The 14,104-nt window shown below is 36.1% G+C and overlaps 1 protein-coding gene across 2 annotated transcripts in view; it reads right to left on the reverse strand.

Moving 5' to 3' along the window:
- Positions 1-14,104, reverse strand: part of LOC5569083 (putative inorganic phosphate cotransporter) — a 37,778-nt gene that overhangs the window by 17,321 nt on the left and 6,353 nt on the right. The window contains exon 1 of one of the 2 annotated variants that reach the window (XM_021847361.1): positions 292-480. The exons of the other annotated variant lie outside the window; for it this stretch is intronic. Coding sequence (XP_021703053.1) covers positions 292-316 — 25 coding nt within the window. The 5' untranslated portion in view covers positions 317-480. Of the gene's footprint in view, positions 1-291; positions 481-14,104 lie in introns of those variants that run through there. 2 annotated transcript variants of the gene reach the window in all.

The raw sequence follows: 14,104 nt of genomic DNA on the forward strand, positions 1-14,104 counted from the left end.
CTCTGGACGACGTTTACTGCACATGCTTCAAATACCTTTTATGTGAAAACGACAGCATCATCTCCCACCGTGTGAATCAATTACGCCAAGAATGCAATCACTTTTAGGTTTCCGATTTCTGAATTGCTAGCACTGCAATTGAATGCAATTCACGTGACGTCAGATTCTCGATAATTGTCACCCAAGTAAGTGCGCCAAGTATTTGAAAACTGTATAGAGGCACTATTTTACTATAAGCCACCATAAAATTCTATCCAATGCCTTACAAGATATTAATTTGGTCCTGCTCACCTTCGTCACGGCGATTTCGCACCATTTTCGCTATTACGCTGCTTTATTACTTTATTATTCAATGCACATAACCTGTTCCTGAATTTCTAACTAAACGGATATCACAGCACTGTCTGTGGAGGAATTCTAAGATGTCCTATCTCATTGCACGTGGCTCCAGTAGTGTGATGAGAAGCCGTTTGCAAACTGATCGACCAAACCAACATCGAACCTATCCTGGCTCCGTTGGTCCCCTATCTAGAGCAAATATTTGACTGTCGTCAATAGAGGTCTTGTAGCATTCGGCACTCTCGTCCTTATCGGACTCGGAACGATGATGCACACAATTCGCATGCGATATTATTGATACCAGAAACCTGTTCGGTGCCTTCGGTTTTGGTCGTATCAGATAGCCTCCTGATATCGATGGAGTATGGTGCAAGCTCGATCAGCTTGTTAACTATATTTGCATTCATTAAGTATTTACGCAAAAAACAAGTCTATGATGTGACACCATGACACATATTTCCTCCTTATGGTTTCAGAGCCATGCATATCTGGTAGCAACTGGCTAGTTTCAGTTTCCTCTACCAGCCATACTTTAAAATGGCAAACTGTGAGTAGGAATACATACGTTTGTTCTGACGTAGCAGAGATCGCATGTTTGCACAAATGATGTTTGATTTTTATGGTCTATTGTCATCTGTTATCAGGCTTAAATAGATCAATATTTTATATGAATTGTTAAAGTCACAGTTTTCCAGACGTTTTCTTGTGTCGGGACATATGATGGTAAATAGAGTCTGCTACCAATGATGAATTAAAATCATTACACGATTTCCCAAATTCACTGTTGATCATATCATCCAGAATTACATTACCACGAATGTACCATTACCCTGAAATCCAATGCTATTTCTCCGATTTTACAATTATCCTGACATGATGAGATTGATGACATTTCCCCATGATATTGGAATTCGGAGTCATGTCATACGGGGTTTTGAAATTCGGGGTAATGGCATTCGGGGTAATTGAGTAGAATCGCAAAATGGATTAAAAGAACAAATTGCAGAGAACAATATAGTGATGATAAATTTTCCTGAGAGGGGATGGACCTGGTGTAGTGGTTTGAACACACAACTTCTACATCGAGGACCTGGGATCGAGCTCCATCCTCGATCTCGTTAATAAATATAGAATAGAAAGTCCTGAAAATTCATGAAACCTTCTACCACGGTTGCTAAATCAGTTGCTGCTTTTAGAAATGTTCAAAAAGTACAGCTACAGGTTGTGTAAGTAGTATAGAACACAGATTAGTATAGAACACCTGAAAGATTTATAACACATTCCCCATCATACCAAATAGGACTTCAACTTTCTTGTAGAAAATTATTTGGTTTAAATTACACAATTAAATTTATATTTACTTTTTTGACATGCTTGCATTTTCCATGCAAAATTCCTTGTTTTTGTACGGCAAAATATAATAAAATCTGGTTTAGATCGACAAATTCAGCAGTTTCTACAGCCAATATTCAAAAAGCCCCATTTACTACAATGTTTTGGTGCTTGAATTTCACAGTATGGCTTCATATAAATCTCAGAAGATAAATTGGGCCAGTGTTTGGATTTTGATCAGAATAAGCCGATCCAACCATATTCGGAGAGTGTAACAGTTCGCGAACCATGGCACATCGCATTCGGAGAGCCCTATGAATGAAACATTCACTCTCTCGTTTGGTACGTGGCACGAGAGCGTTCAAGACCAGCAACTCTCACAGACTGCAATTGTATCGAGCCTTTTAGGTGATTCATGTTTTGCATAAAATTGGTAATAACTTTCATATATTTTTCTGGTAATGCAGCCTTTAACAACCTAATTATAATCTATTGGACCATTGAAAAGCCCTTTTGTTGCAAACATGACACAGAAAATAAAAAAATATTCGCCTCTGTTTCTTATTGATCTAAGTGAGAGTGGGTCAGCGAATGTTACAAGTGTTGACACACTGTGATCGGCGCCAAACAGTGGGTGGTGTGTGTCTGTCTTGTTTTCGTTCATAGCTCGTTATCTTCCACGAACGACAAATGTCATGCGTGTTGTACGGATGCAGGCGGATAAATGGGATGAAATTATGACTCGTGGTCGTTAATTTTTCCAAATCCTGAATTGGGTCGTACGAACGCAGCGACCAAATTAAGTAAAGGATTTATTATAAAGATACATTATTATAAAGGTCCGGTATTATTTATTATAAAGACAATTGAGTGGAATTTTGCTTGATTCCAATGGGAAAATACCATTGTATTTGAACTATACAGAATACGGTTCAAATTATAGTAATCTGAGAACTTCAAGTAATTATCTGAATATAACATTCAAAACTAACATTTCTACCAAGCAAAAGAAATAATTCTTTAAAATACTAGCCGATGAATAACAAAAGAAAATTACTGAAACTTCAGGTTTCCTGTTGATTTTAAAATATAGTAGAAATTTAAGTATTCTGGGTAGAAAAATCAAGATCCTCTAAAAGGTGTACTACAGTCACATATTTTACAGTCATTAGGCTGGAGGAAGAACATATATGTTTGACACTAGAGAAATTCTGAAAATATTCAACAAATTTTTTGACTGTTAACATATTTCAGCAAAATATTCGACACCTTGCACTGTCAGCTTAAAAAAATATGTTTGTTACCGTCCAACAGTGCTCTGTGAATTTATCATAAATTGATTAATTAGGAATTATAAAAATGTTGTCATGAACTCCATGATTTTATTAACAAATTCAAGGTTTAAATCCTGAAATCCAGAGTAGGAAAACATATGAAACAAACACAGTAATTCCTCGCTTATATCACGAATTTACTTTTTTTTGGCGTGGTGCACTGAAGCGTGATACAATGAAAGTGTATTTTCTGTTATATAAATTGCATCAAAATTTCAGCTATATGTTGCAAAAACAGAACGAATGAAATGAAAAGCACGTAAGAGGTGGGACAAACAGATGTTTGTTGGTTGTTTAGGGTTATTTTCCAATGTAAAATGTATTCACTTCGAACAATTATTGTGGCGTGATAAAATCGAACAGAAACCTGTGTTGTTATTTCACAGCTTTCTGCTGTATGCACCCATTTTGACTCACACAAAATTACTTATTATAACAGTCGAATCTCGCATACAATTTTGCAGTGCAAATGTATACAAGCAAGGTCTGTATACGATAGGTAGTTTCAGGTTTTTGAAAGATGCACAGTTAGCCTACCCAGTTAAAAGACACTACACGTTAATGCTTCCAGTGGGCTATTTGCCCTTTGAAGGAAGCACCACACTAGACAACGGACTAGCATGCAACGCCCAGTGGCACAGTCAGAAAACATTTCTCTCGAAAAGTTTTCGGCCTGAGGCGGGAATCGAACCCACGCTCCTTAGCACGATGCGGCTAAATGCAGTTAAACGAACCTTGCTGTGCGAAATTGTGTGATTTGTGCGCAATAAATCGGACTATGATAATCGTTGAGTCTAATCGGGGGAAAAATCACAGCGATATTATGCTTGGAAGGATGTCAAAAATATCACAGAAATCTAAATATTCATGAAATACAACTGCAAAACGTTTGCGTTACAGCTGCTTAAACGCTAATCGATCTATTTTGGACAGCTTTCAGTTTTTGCAGCGTTCGCTGCTCGAATTCAACTGTTATACAGCAGAAAGCACCTTATGTTTCTAACTTTACCATATAAATTATGATTCACAACATTAAGTTTTTGCATACCACTTATTAACCTGAGAGTGAATTTTTGTGCAGGCACGAAAAAGATTTACATCCTTTGTTCGCACAAAAACAAATTATCTCCTGCTACTTGCTTCGAGTTTACTCGCAAAGAACGGGAGACGCTCAATTAATTTCGGAGTGGCACGCATATTTTTGGCACAGCACTGAGTTTTCAGACATTCCCTAAAAGAAAGCAAATAATCTTGGCTAATAGCGTGAAAATTGTTAGTTGGGTTGGGTTTTGACAGATATCCTATGAGTTTGATGATTGAATCATTTTTGACGGCATGATCGTGAGCAAGTGATTTTGCATCAAAATATCATGCGTGAGTTTTGCGAAGCATATCTCAAACGGGAATTCGCTGTCGCGGGACCGAATGATTGAGATTTGAGTGTGACTCTACCAACACTTAACTTGAATGGCAATTGTTGCTTACTGCGATTTCATTTGATTCTATTCTGTATTGATATATAATCTCTCAGATTATGCAACTTGACGTTATTTAATGTTGTACTATGCAAGACATGTTTTATTTGTCGACATAGATTTTTTAAATTAATCGTACTTGAGAATTATAGACAAATTGTGTCGAAATTCATTACAATTAATTTGGCATATTGTGTGATTCTGATGGGGAATATGAGATTTCGTACGCACTGTCTTATACAATATGTGGTTCACTGAGAGTTACTAGTAAAATTGTAACTCCTGGAATGAATAATAGCGAGGTTCCATAAAGAGTATTCGGAATTTCTGTCGGAAATAGTAGATACATTTGTGAAGGAAATTATTTTCGTCTCGGTTTCTGAGAATGGTTCCAGTTGCAATTTTTAAAACGTAAAATTTGATCATCAGTTGTAACTGTTGTATAATACTCCTTGGCTAAAAATCCCACTGATGAAGATAGAATGTAGGAACGACATATTTATTAATTGAAACTTGGCGATAACTTTCACCTCAATTCACAATATAGTTATAGTGAAACGCCATACAGCCTAGTATAATTAAGACCGATGAACGCTCAGTAAAACTATGTTATTAGCAGCGACACATTTCCGAAGCCACCGCAAAACTCAGTTCCGCTTATCACATCATCAGCCGACATCTTCCGCTCGGCCACAACGCGATCGGAATTGGTGATGATGATAGGCTTGTGTCATCGTCATTCACTTTACAGAACAGAAGTCAGTCATATATCTGCTATTATGATAGATATCTTTTACTACGCGAATTAAACGTTCATCTGGCTTCAAAACAAGTAACAATTCGGAATGATTTCCTCGTCAACGGTGAAGCACGTGCTTTTCATGCTGAGTTTGTGGTCGCCCGTGGGGCTGTTGGAACTTTTGGCATTAAAACTAAAATGATATGCATGTCGTGTGCTTCGATAGATTGATGGATAATGTGATTGCGTGTTAAATAAACCTACTTTAGCTGAAATGTCAAACGTATTGCGGATTAATTATATAATTATCCACATCATTCTAAAGCAGTCACGGAAGGATTAGATGCGGATGAGCGAGAAAATTTTGAATGTTCCATGGGCATAATATGACTATTTATTAAGATTTCGTGCCAAAGTACAATACCGCAGGAGTGCTCGATAGCGCAATTGTATGACAATAAATTGAATACATTCCATTATAATAGAAAGATCATAACTTTTTTTCTCGGTAGATATTTAGACCTCTAAAAGCCAAGGTCTTCTATTGACCTAAATGTCCAATTCTGCTAATTGAATTACACTCGAGCACGTTCAACACATTGTTTTATTTTTAATGTCAAATTCATAAGTTGTGGAGCTTCAGACCTTCTGTCATTACCGATTTTTGGTAATAATATGGAATTCTGAAATACTTCAAGAAATCTGTTGGTAATTGTTGGAGCTCTAACAGTGATTCAATCACCACGCTTACCTTAGATAGACTTTCGGAAACTCACGAGAAACTGGTACAAAAATTACCCCAGGATTTGGACATAAAATCAGATAAAATTCTGCCAGATGTTCTATCGCAAAAAAAAAACATTATTATCAAAACTTTTACACTGATAACGCATTAAAGTGCACCTAGGAATCTTTGTAAAAGTACCCACGGCCATAAAATCCACAAAAAGCATTCAAGGGTCTTCTGTGAGAATAACAGAATAAATCTATTCGAATTTATTTGAAAATTTCGCGGACGACTATCACGAAAAACTCTTTGTGAACTCGTATAGAAGTTTCTGCAATAATTACCGTCAAACGTTGTAACTTGCAACACTCTTCAACGTCAACGCTCCATAGGCGATAGTTCAAAAGTTATGAATAAATTAAAAGAAATCGAGACAAAGCAATCATTCTAAATCATGCGATGGAAGATCTTTATAAAAACAGTAGAGCCGTTTGCTTCACAATCTGTACCAATAGCTTGAGGTACAAAAGGCTTTGTATTTCACAGTAACAATGTAATTCCATTAATTACGTATGCCAATTTTGACAGTTTTTAAGACCCCCGCTTCCTCCAAGGTAAGTTATTTTGTATGAAAATTAAAAGTAATGTGTATGACGCGTAAGAAATTCTTTTCCAGCAAGAACACACAACGGGTATACTTATTAGACCTGTTCATTTGTTAAGATACGCTTGTTCATCGTTACGAAAATGACAAATTCTAAAATCTCAAGCTTGAGATTTTTTACGCTTGAGTTGTACCTCACGCAACTCAACAACTAAAACATCATGCATGAATTGGATCATACGTTTAACTCATTGGCTTGTATTTCCACAGTTTTTTCACACAAACCACTTATTCTTTGCGTACCAGCTAGAAATACAGCAAACCTTTCGAATTTAAACAATATCTATAGGTTTTTACAGATTTCAGATAGATTTTATGATTAAACCATTTTTGACGGCATGAGCGTGAGCAAACGATTTTGCACCAAAATCAAATCCGAAGCAGATCTCAAATGAGTATGCTGTAGCGGGAGAACTCAATGAATGAGATTGTCTTATCATTTTTTTGTATCCTATTCAACTGTTTATTTCATCTGAGTGTTACGAACATATCGTTCATATATCATTTTTATGTTGGAACTGATTTTCACTGGGAAAGATTTAAAAATGTATCACTCTTTACTCTAAAATCATTAGATAGTGATAGATTATTATCTTAGCAAAATTTTAGTGGTATTTCCAAATACGCTGGGCCACCTTAAACTTTCTCCAGAAAACAAATGCTAGTTACGCAAATGAGTATCAGTTAAGAATCGAAAAATAGGTTACAATTACACAGTAAGTAAGCATCAATCAAATGTTCGATAAAAGTAATCACTCGTAAGATATTTTAGCTACGCGTGGTCGGGTAGTAACTTGCGTTCCAATTCAATAAGCCTATGAACAACATTCTCTTTTTCGATTTCAGAATCACTTGATCGATCGATAGATAACACTAGCTCGCAAAAATATCAATGAAGTTATAAAATAGCTAAGGGTTTTCAATTCTTCTTAATTTTGCGGTCAAGCTAACAGTATTTATCTTAAGTTTTTCTGAAAAAGTTCGATGAATATCTGAAATAACTCAAGAAACAAAATATAAATGAAGAGAAAGGGGTAGGATAGCTCGAATCAGAAAATTTCAAATGAAAATGAATTAAAAATTTAATGACAAACAATTTGAACCACTTAAAAATATCGTCTAGTCACCGAATCTTCAAATCCAAATTCAAATTTATTAAGCATAACTATTGCAATACGTAGCGGCATAAATGCAGTGGACTAGTGTAGCACTACTTTTCTAGGTTATCATAATCTATCCCTGCAATAAATATGGCTTATCACGAACGTGTTTGAATCCGTGGACACCGTAGTAAGTTTATGACACCTAACTAGAGTGATTTCAGTCTTTATCGATCCCAGCGATAGTGTAGATCGAACCCAAACTGTGATTTGCTATACGCGCGTGGTGCAATTGCGACTACTGATAACATCAATTGCTGTGGGTTGTATTTTATTGATTGCACCGATGCATTCCATGCAGTAGCCATAGTGGAACCAAACTGATAACAAATGGTACCTATGGAAGCATCACGTGAATCGACAGCTCCTTTCTCCGTTTGTTGACATAACTATGGAACACAAAGCATCAACTATTTGCGGAGGGTTGTCATAGGCAAATATTAACTTGTGGGTCACCTTGACCGCGAATGACCACAACGAAAGAGCGTATCGCTAACATCAGAACCAGTACGATCAAACACCCGAACCGGAAGCTCCAAAATTTTGTAAAACAATCACGTTTAGGACATTATTCCCTTCGTGTATGGTTAACAGTTTGCTGAAAACAATAATTGCCACAGCACTTCTGCGAACGCACATCGGATCGTCGATAATATGGCAAAACAATTGAAGCGTTACGGAACATGCCGACACTTAGATGGTCAGCCAAACAATGTACCGGTACACGTGGTTCTGGATATTATAATAGCAAGAAGCCAAGTTCAGTATCAAGGTTCGTCGCTGCGAGCGCGTCCAACTCATAGAAGCCGGCTGGTTACGGACATGGATAATAGATTTAGATAACGGCACTCCGATGAATATTTGACATGTTGTCACTGCGGTATTTTGTTCGACATATATTTTCAATGATAATGGTTGATAATGTTGTTGAAGAATTGGACAATTTGAAACCAAAACACTTCATTGGAGAATTCTCAGAGGTTCGAAGTTTGTAAGAAGAACACATGAAAACCATTATTCATTAACCTTCAGTTATCTATGATTACAACCAATAATCAGTAATTTATTTTGCCTCATGTAATGCCATTTGTAGTTGCTTGTTGTAAGTAACCCTGCATTTGTGGTGTGACTTGAAACATGTATATTTAATTAAAATTTACATTGAACAACAAACGAGCACAGTTGTTCTACAACCGGCGTTGTACTTATCACTTAGCCCTTAGGATGTTACTTGATATGAGAACGAGTTACTGTGATAATAAATCATCGAACTTGATATAAAAACGAGTTACTAAGCTAAGTGACTATCAACAGGGAATATTTTATTTAACAATGATATACACAATTAAGCGTTTTTGATATGACAAAACATAATCTTTATGGTCAATGCTTCATTCAATTTCATAGGTTATGTTCAACCTTAATGGGAAGTATACACTTCAAGAAAAGCATTTTACTTTGATCGCAGTATGCAGTTGAAAAGAAATGACAATTCAAATGGAGCACACTGTAGAAAATTTCTTGAGCATTTCTTCCGCGGAAATTTTTACTTTTCTTGAGCGGAACAGCATACCTAGCTTAATCAGATAATACATCAATATTATTGAACTTGGAACTCCTGCCAACGCATACCGTCTTATTTTAACTGCTAAATCTTTCATAGTTATTAATCCTATTTGGGAACTATCAATACATCGTAAAATTCTCTTGAAATGATTTTTATACTTTTATGCAACAGGATCATAAGCTATATATTTGCAGTTTACGAATCCTATAAGCTATACTGAGCAACTTCGTAAATAACCTAACATATAAGGATAATTTAAACAAACTTTTAGTTTTAATAGGGGGAATGGCCAATTTGCCCTGTAAAAAAACACTAAACAACGTATTTGCATACAACATCCAGTGACATGGTTGAAACAATACTGAAGAAAAGTGTTCCAGTATGGAGCGAAAATTTAACGCGCACTCTATAACACAATGCACTTAGTGCCCGACTTGGCCGCCAAGTTTTTAAAAAAGAGTTCAGAAATGACAAAATAATGTTATTTTTTACCACTTTATACGATTACCACTAAAAGGATCAATGGCTTCAAAACCATTTCCAAATAAAAGAATCATTCCAACTTTCCAAACATTTTACCAGTGTGATTGAAGAAGTTTTGAGAATAGTAACAAGAAGAACCCCATATTTACCTTAATACATTGTTATCAAGATTTTCCTACCAGTTCTACAGATTTTCGAGATTGGACATTTTTAGTGATATTCAGTAACAAACAAAATAGACCCCTTAACTTTTACAATGCAGTTTCACTTCACGGAACGGTTGTAGGACATTTCACAGAAAGTCAGGGGATGGACCTGGTATAGTGGTTAGAACACACACCTCTCACGTCGAGGCCCTGGGATCGAATCCCACCCCCGAGATAGTCACTAAAAATTTTTCAGTGACGACTTCCTTCGGAAGGGAAGATGAACTAGCCCAGGGCTAAAAATCTCGTTAATAAAGATAGGAAAAAAAAAGAGAGTCAAACCCCAGAACGACATTCCCCAGAATGACGTTCCCCAGAATGGGACATTTCCCAGAAATCCATTCCTCAGAATGGGACATTCCCCAGAAAACCATCCCACAGAATAGGATTCTGGGGAATGATCTTTTTTATACGATTTAAGGAGTGGAAAAAATCAATTTGATTATTTAGATTTTTTCTCGTTAAAAAATGTACCCTCTCAATTGATTCGAATTCCAAGAAGCTTCGAATTCCGAACACAGTGGTCAATTCAGCCAAAATATTATTTTATCAATATCATGATTATGGATCTCAAGCGAATAAAATCGGAATTGAGTTCTGCTTCCCTTGTCTCAGGCAAACCATCTAAGGGGCCGTCCATAAACCACTTGGTCATCTATGGGGGGCATGTTTGGTCAAAGACCACGTCCCATACGAATTTCAAAACGTTTATACGGACAAAAGATCACGAAGGGGAGAGGAGATGGTTGTGAAAATCCAAAATAAATGACAACGTGGTTCACCGGCATACCCAACCAAAATCTTAATGGGAAAATGCTGTTTAACAGTTTTACATCTATTTCACATGATTGTGCTACTGACGTTTCCCTGAATATCATTTCTTCGAATTCCACCTCTCCGAATGACCCGTTTCCCCAAAAGACATTTCCCCGAATAACTCGTTTCCCCTAAACGTGATGCAGTGCAAACAGGTGCAAAAATAGTCTTTAAGGACTGGGTGCTGAACTAGAATGAATAATAAGCAATTAAAAGAAGAAGATAATATAGATTATAACATCTTGCCAAAAATGTAGATGAAGTTGTATGACATTTGCCAGAAAGCCGTTTGCCAGAATTAATTTGCCAGAATGGATCATTTGACAGAAAACCATTTGCCAGAATGGACCATTTCCCAGAAAGTCATTCCTCAGAAAGAACATTTCCCAGAAAAAAATATTACTACATTACTTTGCTTTGTGTAGCATTATTTAGGTGTGTAAAATCTTTCGAATCATTATGATTTTCAGCGTACGATACATAATTATATGCAAAATAATTGTGACGTAAGTTTTTAAGCTTTTTGTTTGATAAAATGTTTTAAACTAATAATGATATCATAAATTTATTATATAGATAGCTGTAGGGGTAAACATGCAGCTATTCAGCAAGCTGCCGGACGTGAGCTCGAATTCCACCGGGCGAAGATTTTATTGGATTGAATATTTTTTCGATTTCTCAGGGCATAGAGCATATTCATATCGGCAATACGTTATACACATGCAAAAATGATCAATTGGCAATAAAAGTTCTCAGTTAACAACTGTGGAGGTGCTCGTAAGAACGCAAAGCTGATATTTGGCTCTGTCCCAGTTGGGACGTAACACAAGATAAGAAGAAGAAGGTGTAATAGATTTCCGGGGTTTTCATAGTTTCTAAGAAATAACTGTTTTTTTTTTAAATGTTAAAATAGTCATCAATTTTATACAAGCTATTAGGGGTCGTCCATTAACCATGTGATCATTTATGGGAGGATGGAAGGGGGTCTGGCCAATGACCACGATACAAACAATTCTTTTTAAATTTTTGTATGGACGAAAGACCCCGTGGAGGTAAAAAATCCGAAAGAATTGACCACGTTGTTAATGGACAACCCCTTATAGGCAACTGTATTTTCAACCTTCTATTAATGATTTTCCCTTCTTTGAAGATTAGGCTGTTCTTTAGGGCTCACTAATTCAAGGACTTATATGCTTCATAGGGGATTTACCCTTCTTTATATTATTGGCTAGTCTTTATAATTGTACTGTGTGTTTCTGCCTGCAGTTAACAGAAGGAATGGAAGTAATGTAAACAAGGTTATGTCATCTTAATTTTAAATAATTACAGCTAAAAAAAATCAATATAGGGCTGCTGTCAATAAAAATGTCTGTAAAAAGGATTTATGTAAAAAAATGCAAATATCGGGAAAGGAACAATCAATATATGTCCTCAAATAAAAAAAACTAAATTGAAAGTGATTCAATAATGGAATATTTACCATGACCTTCATCTAATTTCTCATTGAAGATTACTCGAGTGATTCCGAAAACATTAATCTTCATAACCGACTTGTATCGTAGAGCAAGCGACAGAATATGAGAAACCAATATATGTGTGATAATAAATCTTCGAACTGTTTAGTAGAATACCTATAAGTAGATGAAAAAAACGAATTTAGTACATGGTATAGTCTTCGAGTCTAGTACACGACACTGAAGACGGCCTTACAGTTGAGGTCGAAATACGCGTATCTGTTAAAGGATACAAACTCTAGTGGAATTAAATGGTATAGTACTAAATTCGGTTTTTTCATCTACCAATATATGTGTGTATTTTGATTTCCACCATTAATCATGGCCACGTAGCAGTCCTGCTAAGAATTTCAAAACATCTCCGGTTCCAGATAGCTAAAACTAGCAATCAGGGTAAACACTGAAGATTGTAGAGTTTTCCGGCAGCCTGTCGCAAATGTTGTAAAACTACTTGAAAACAATAAATAATGCGGTTCAAATTATTATTAAGAGTAAAACAGTTTAACGTTCTTTTCAAGGACTGAATAATGTATTTCAATATATGACCGAAAGAACATTGGGTAGTCATTTGAGTTATATTGTTCCAATGATTATTGGCGCTAAACTGATCATATTTCAAACATAATTTTCCCTTCTTTCACTCAAAGGCTGTTCTTTTTAGTTGTTTTGCAATTTTCTTCCGCAAAGATACACTATTCATATTTCTGAAATTATTCAACTAAACTAATTCGTGTCAAACGTTTCAGCTTTTTTGTTCTCAGACCAGCTATGTAAGTAGTGAAAATTGCATAAAATTGTATGCGAAGGATTTTAACAAGATAGACTAAATAACACGGATCGATCAGTAGCGTTGTTTTATACTTGTTATAAACATTTACGATGCGAGTGAAGTACTGTAGAAGTGATGCTAAATTTTAATTAATTTTGCGCTGCAGCTGTGCAGTGCTAGTAGTCCAATCCTTTTGATGTAAATAATGTGAAAGTTGACTACACAATGTTTCATGCTATAAGTGCAAATAATATGAGTATATTCAAGATACAAAAATGACAAATATCGAAAATTTCGGTAGGCTTGAGGTGAAGATGCATCGAAGCCAAACCTCAAATTTTCAAGAGCATAAACCTCGAGAACCAGCCAGCGGTTTGGTGGTGACCAATCGATTAAATTTTCAGCTGGAATGGCTGTTTGGGTCACTAGATTTGCGCTCTTGAAAATTTGAGGTTTGGCTTCGATGCATCTTCACAAATATATCGATCAATTGATATCAAGGTTGAAAACGAATTACAAAAAATGATTCTGGGGAATGGTTTTCTGGCAAATGGTCCATTCTGGGGAATGGCTTTCTGGCGAATGGTACATTCTGGGGAATGGTTTTCTGGCAAAAATCATTCTGGCGAATTGATTCTGGCAAATGGTTTTCTGGCAAATGTCATACAATCGTAAATGATGGTGAAACTCGAAAGAACCGCCAATTAAGCGAAGAAGGATGAATATCAGATGACCGGTTCGTTCACCACTTGAAACACAAAAAGTTAAGACAATTATAAGAACTAAAACTTTTCGGGAACTAGGCTATTCGGGGAAACGGGTTGTTTGGGGCACTGGCATTCTGGGAACTGGCGTTCGGGGAAATGACTTTTGGGGAACCGATTATGATCAAACTTGACCCAAGCTATTGGATTGTTATTTCATAGTTATTCTTCCTTCTTTCAAAATTGGCTATTCTTTCTAATTGTATTTTCAAAGG

Source organism: Aedes aegypti, chromosome 2 (assembly GCF_002204515.2).
Source record: "Aedes aegypti strain LVP_AGWG chromosome 2, AaegL5.0 Primary Assembly, whole genome shotgun sequence".
NCBI classification, from domain to species: domain Eukaryota; kingdom Metazoa; phylum Arthropoda; class Insecta; order Diptera; family Culicidae; genus Aedes; species Aedes aegypti.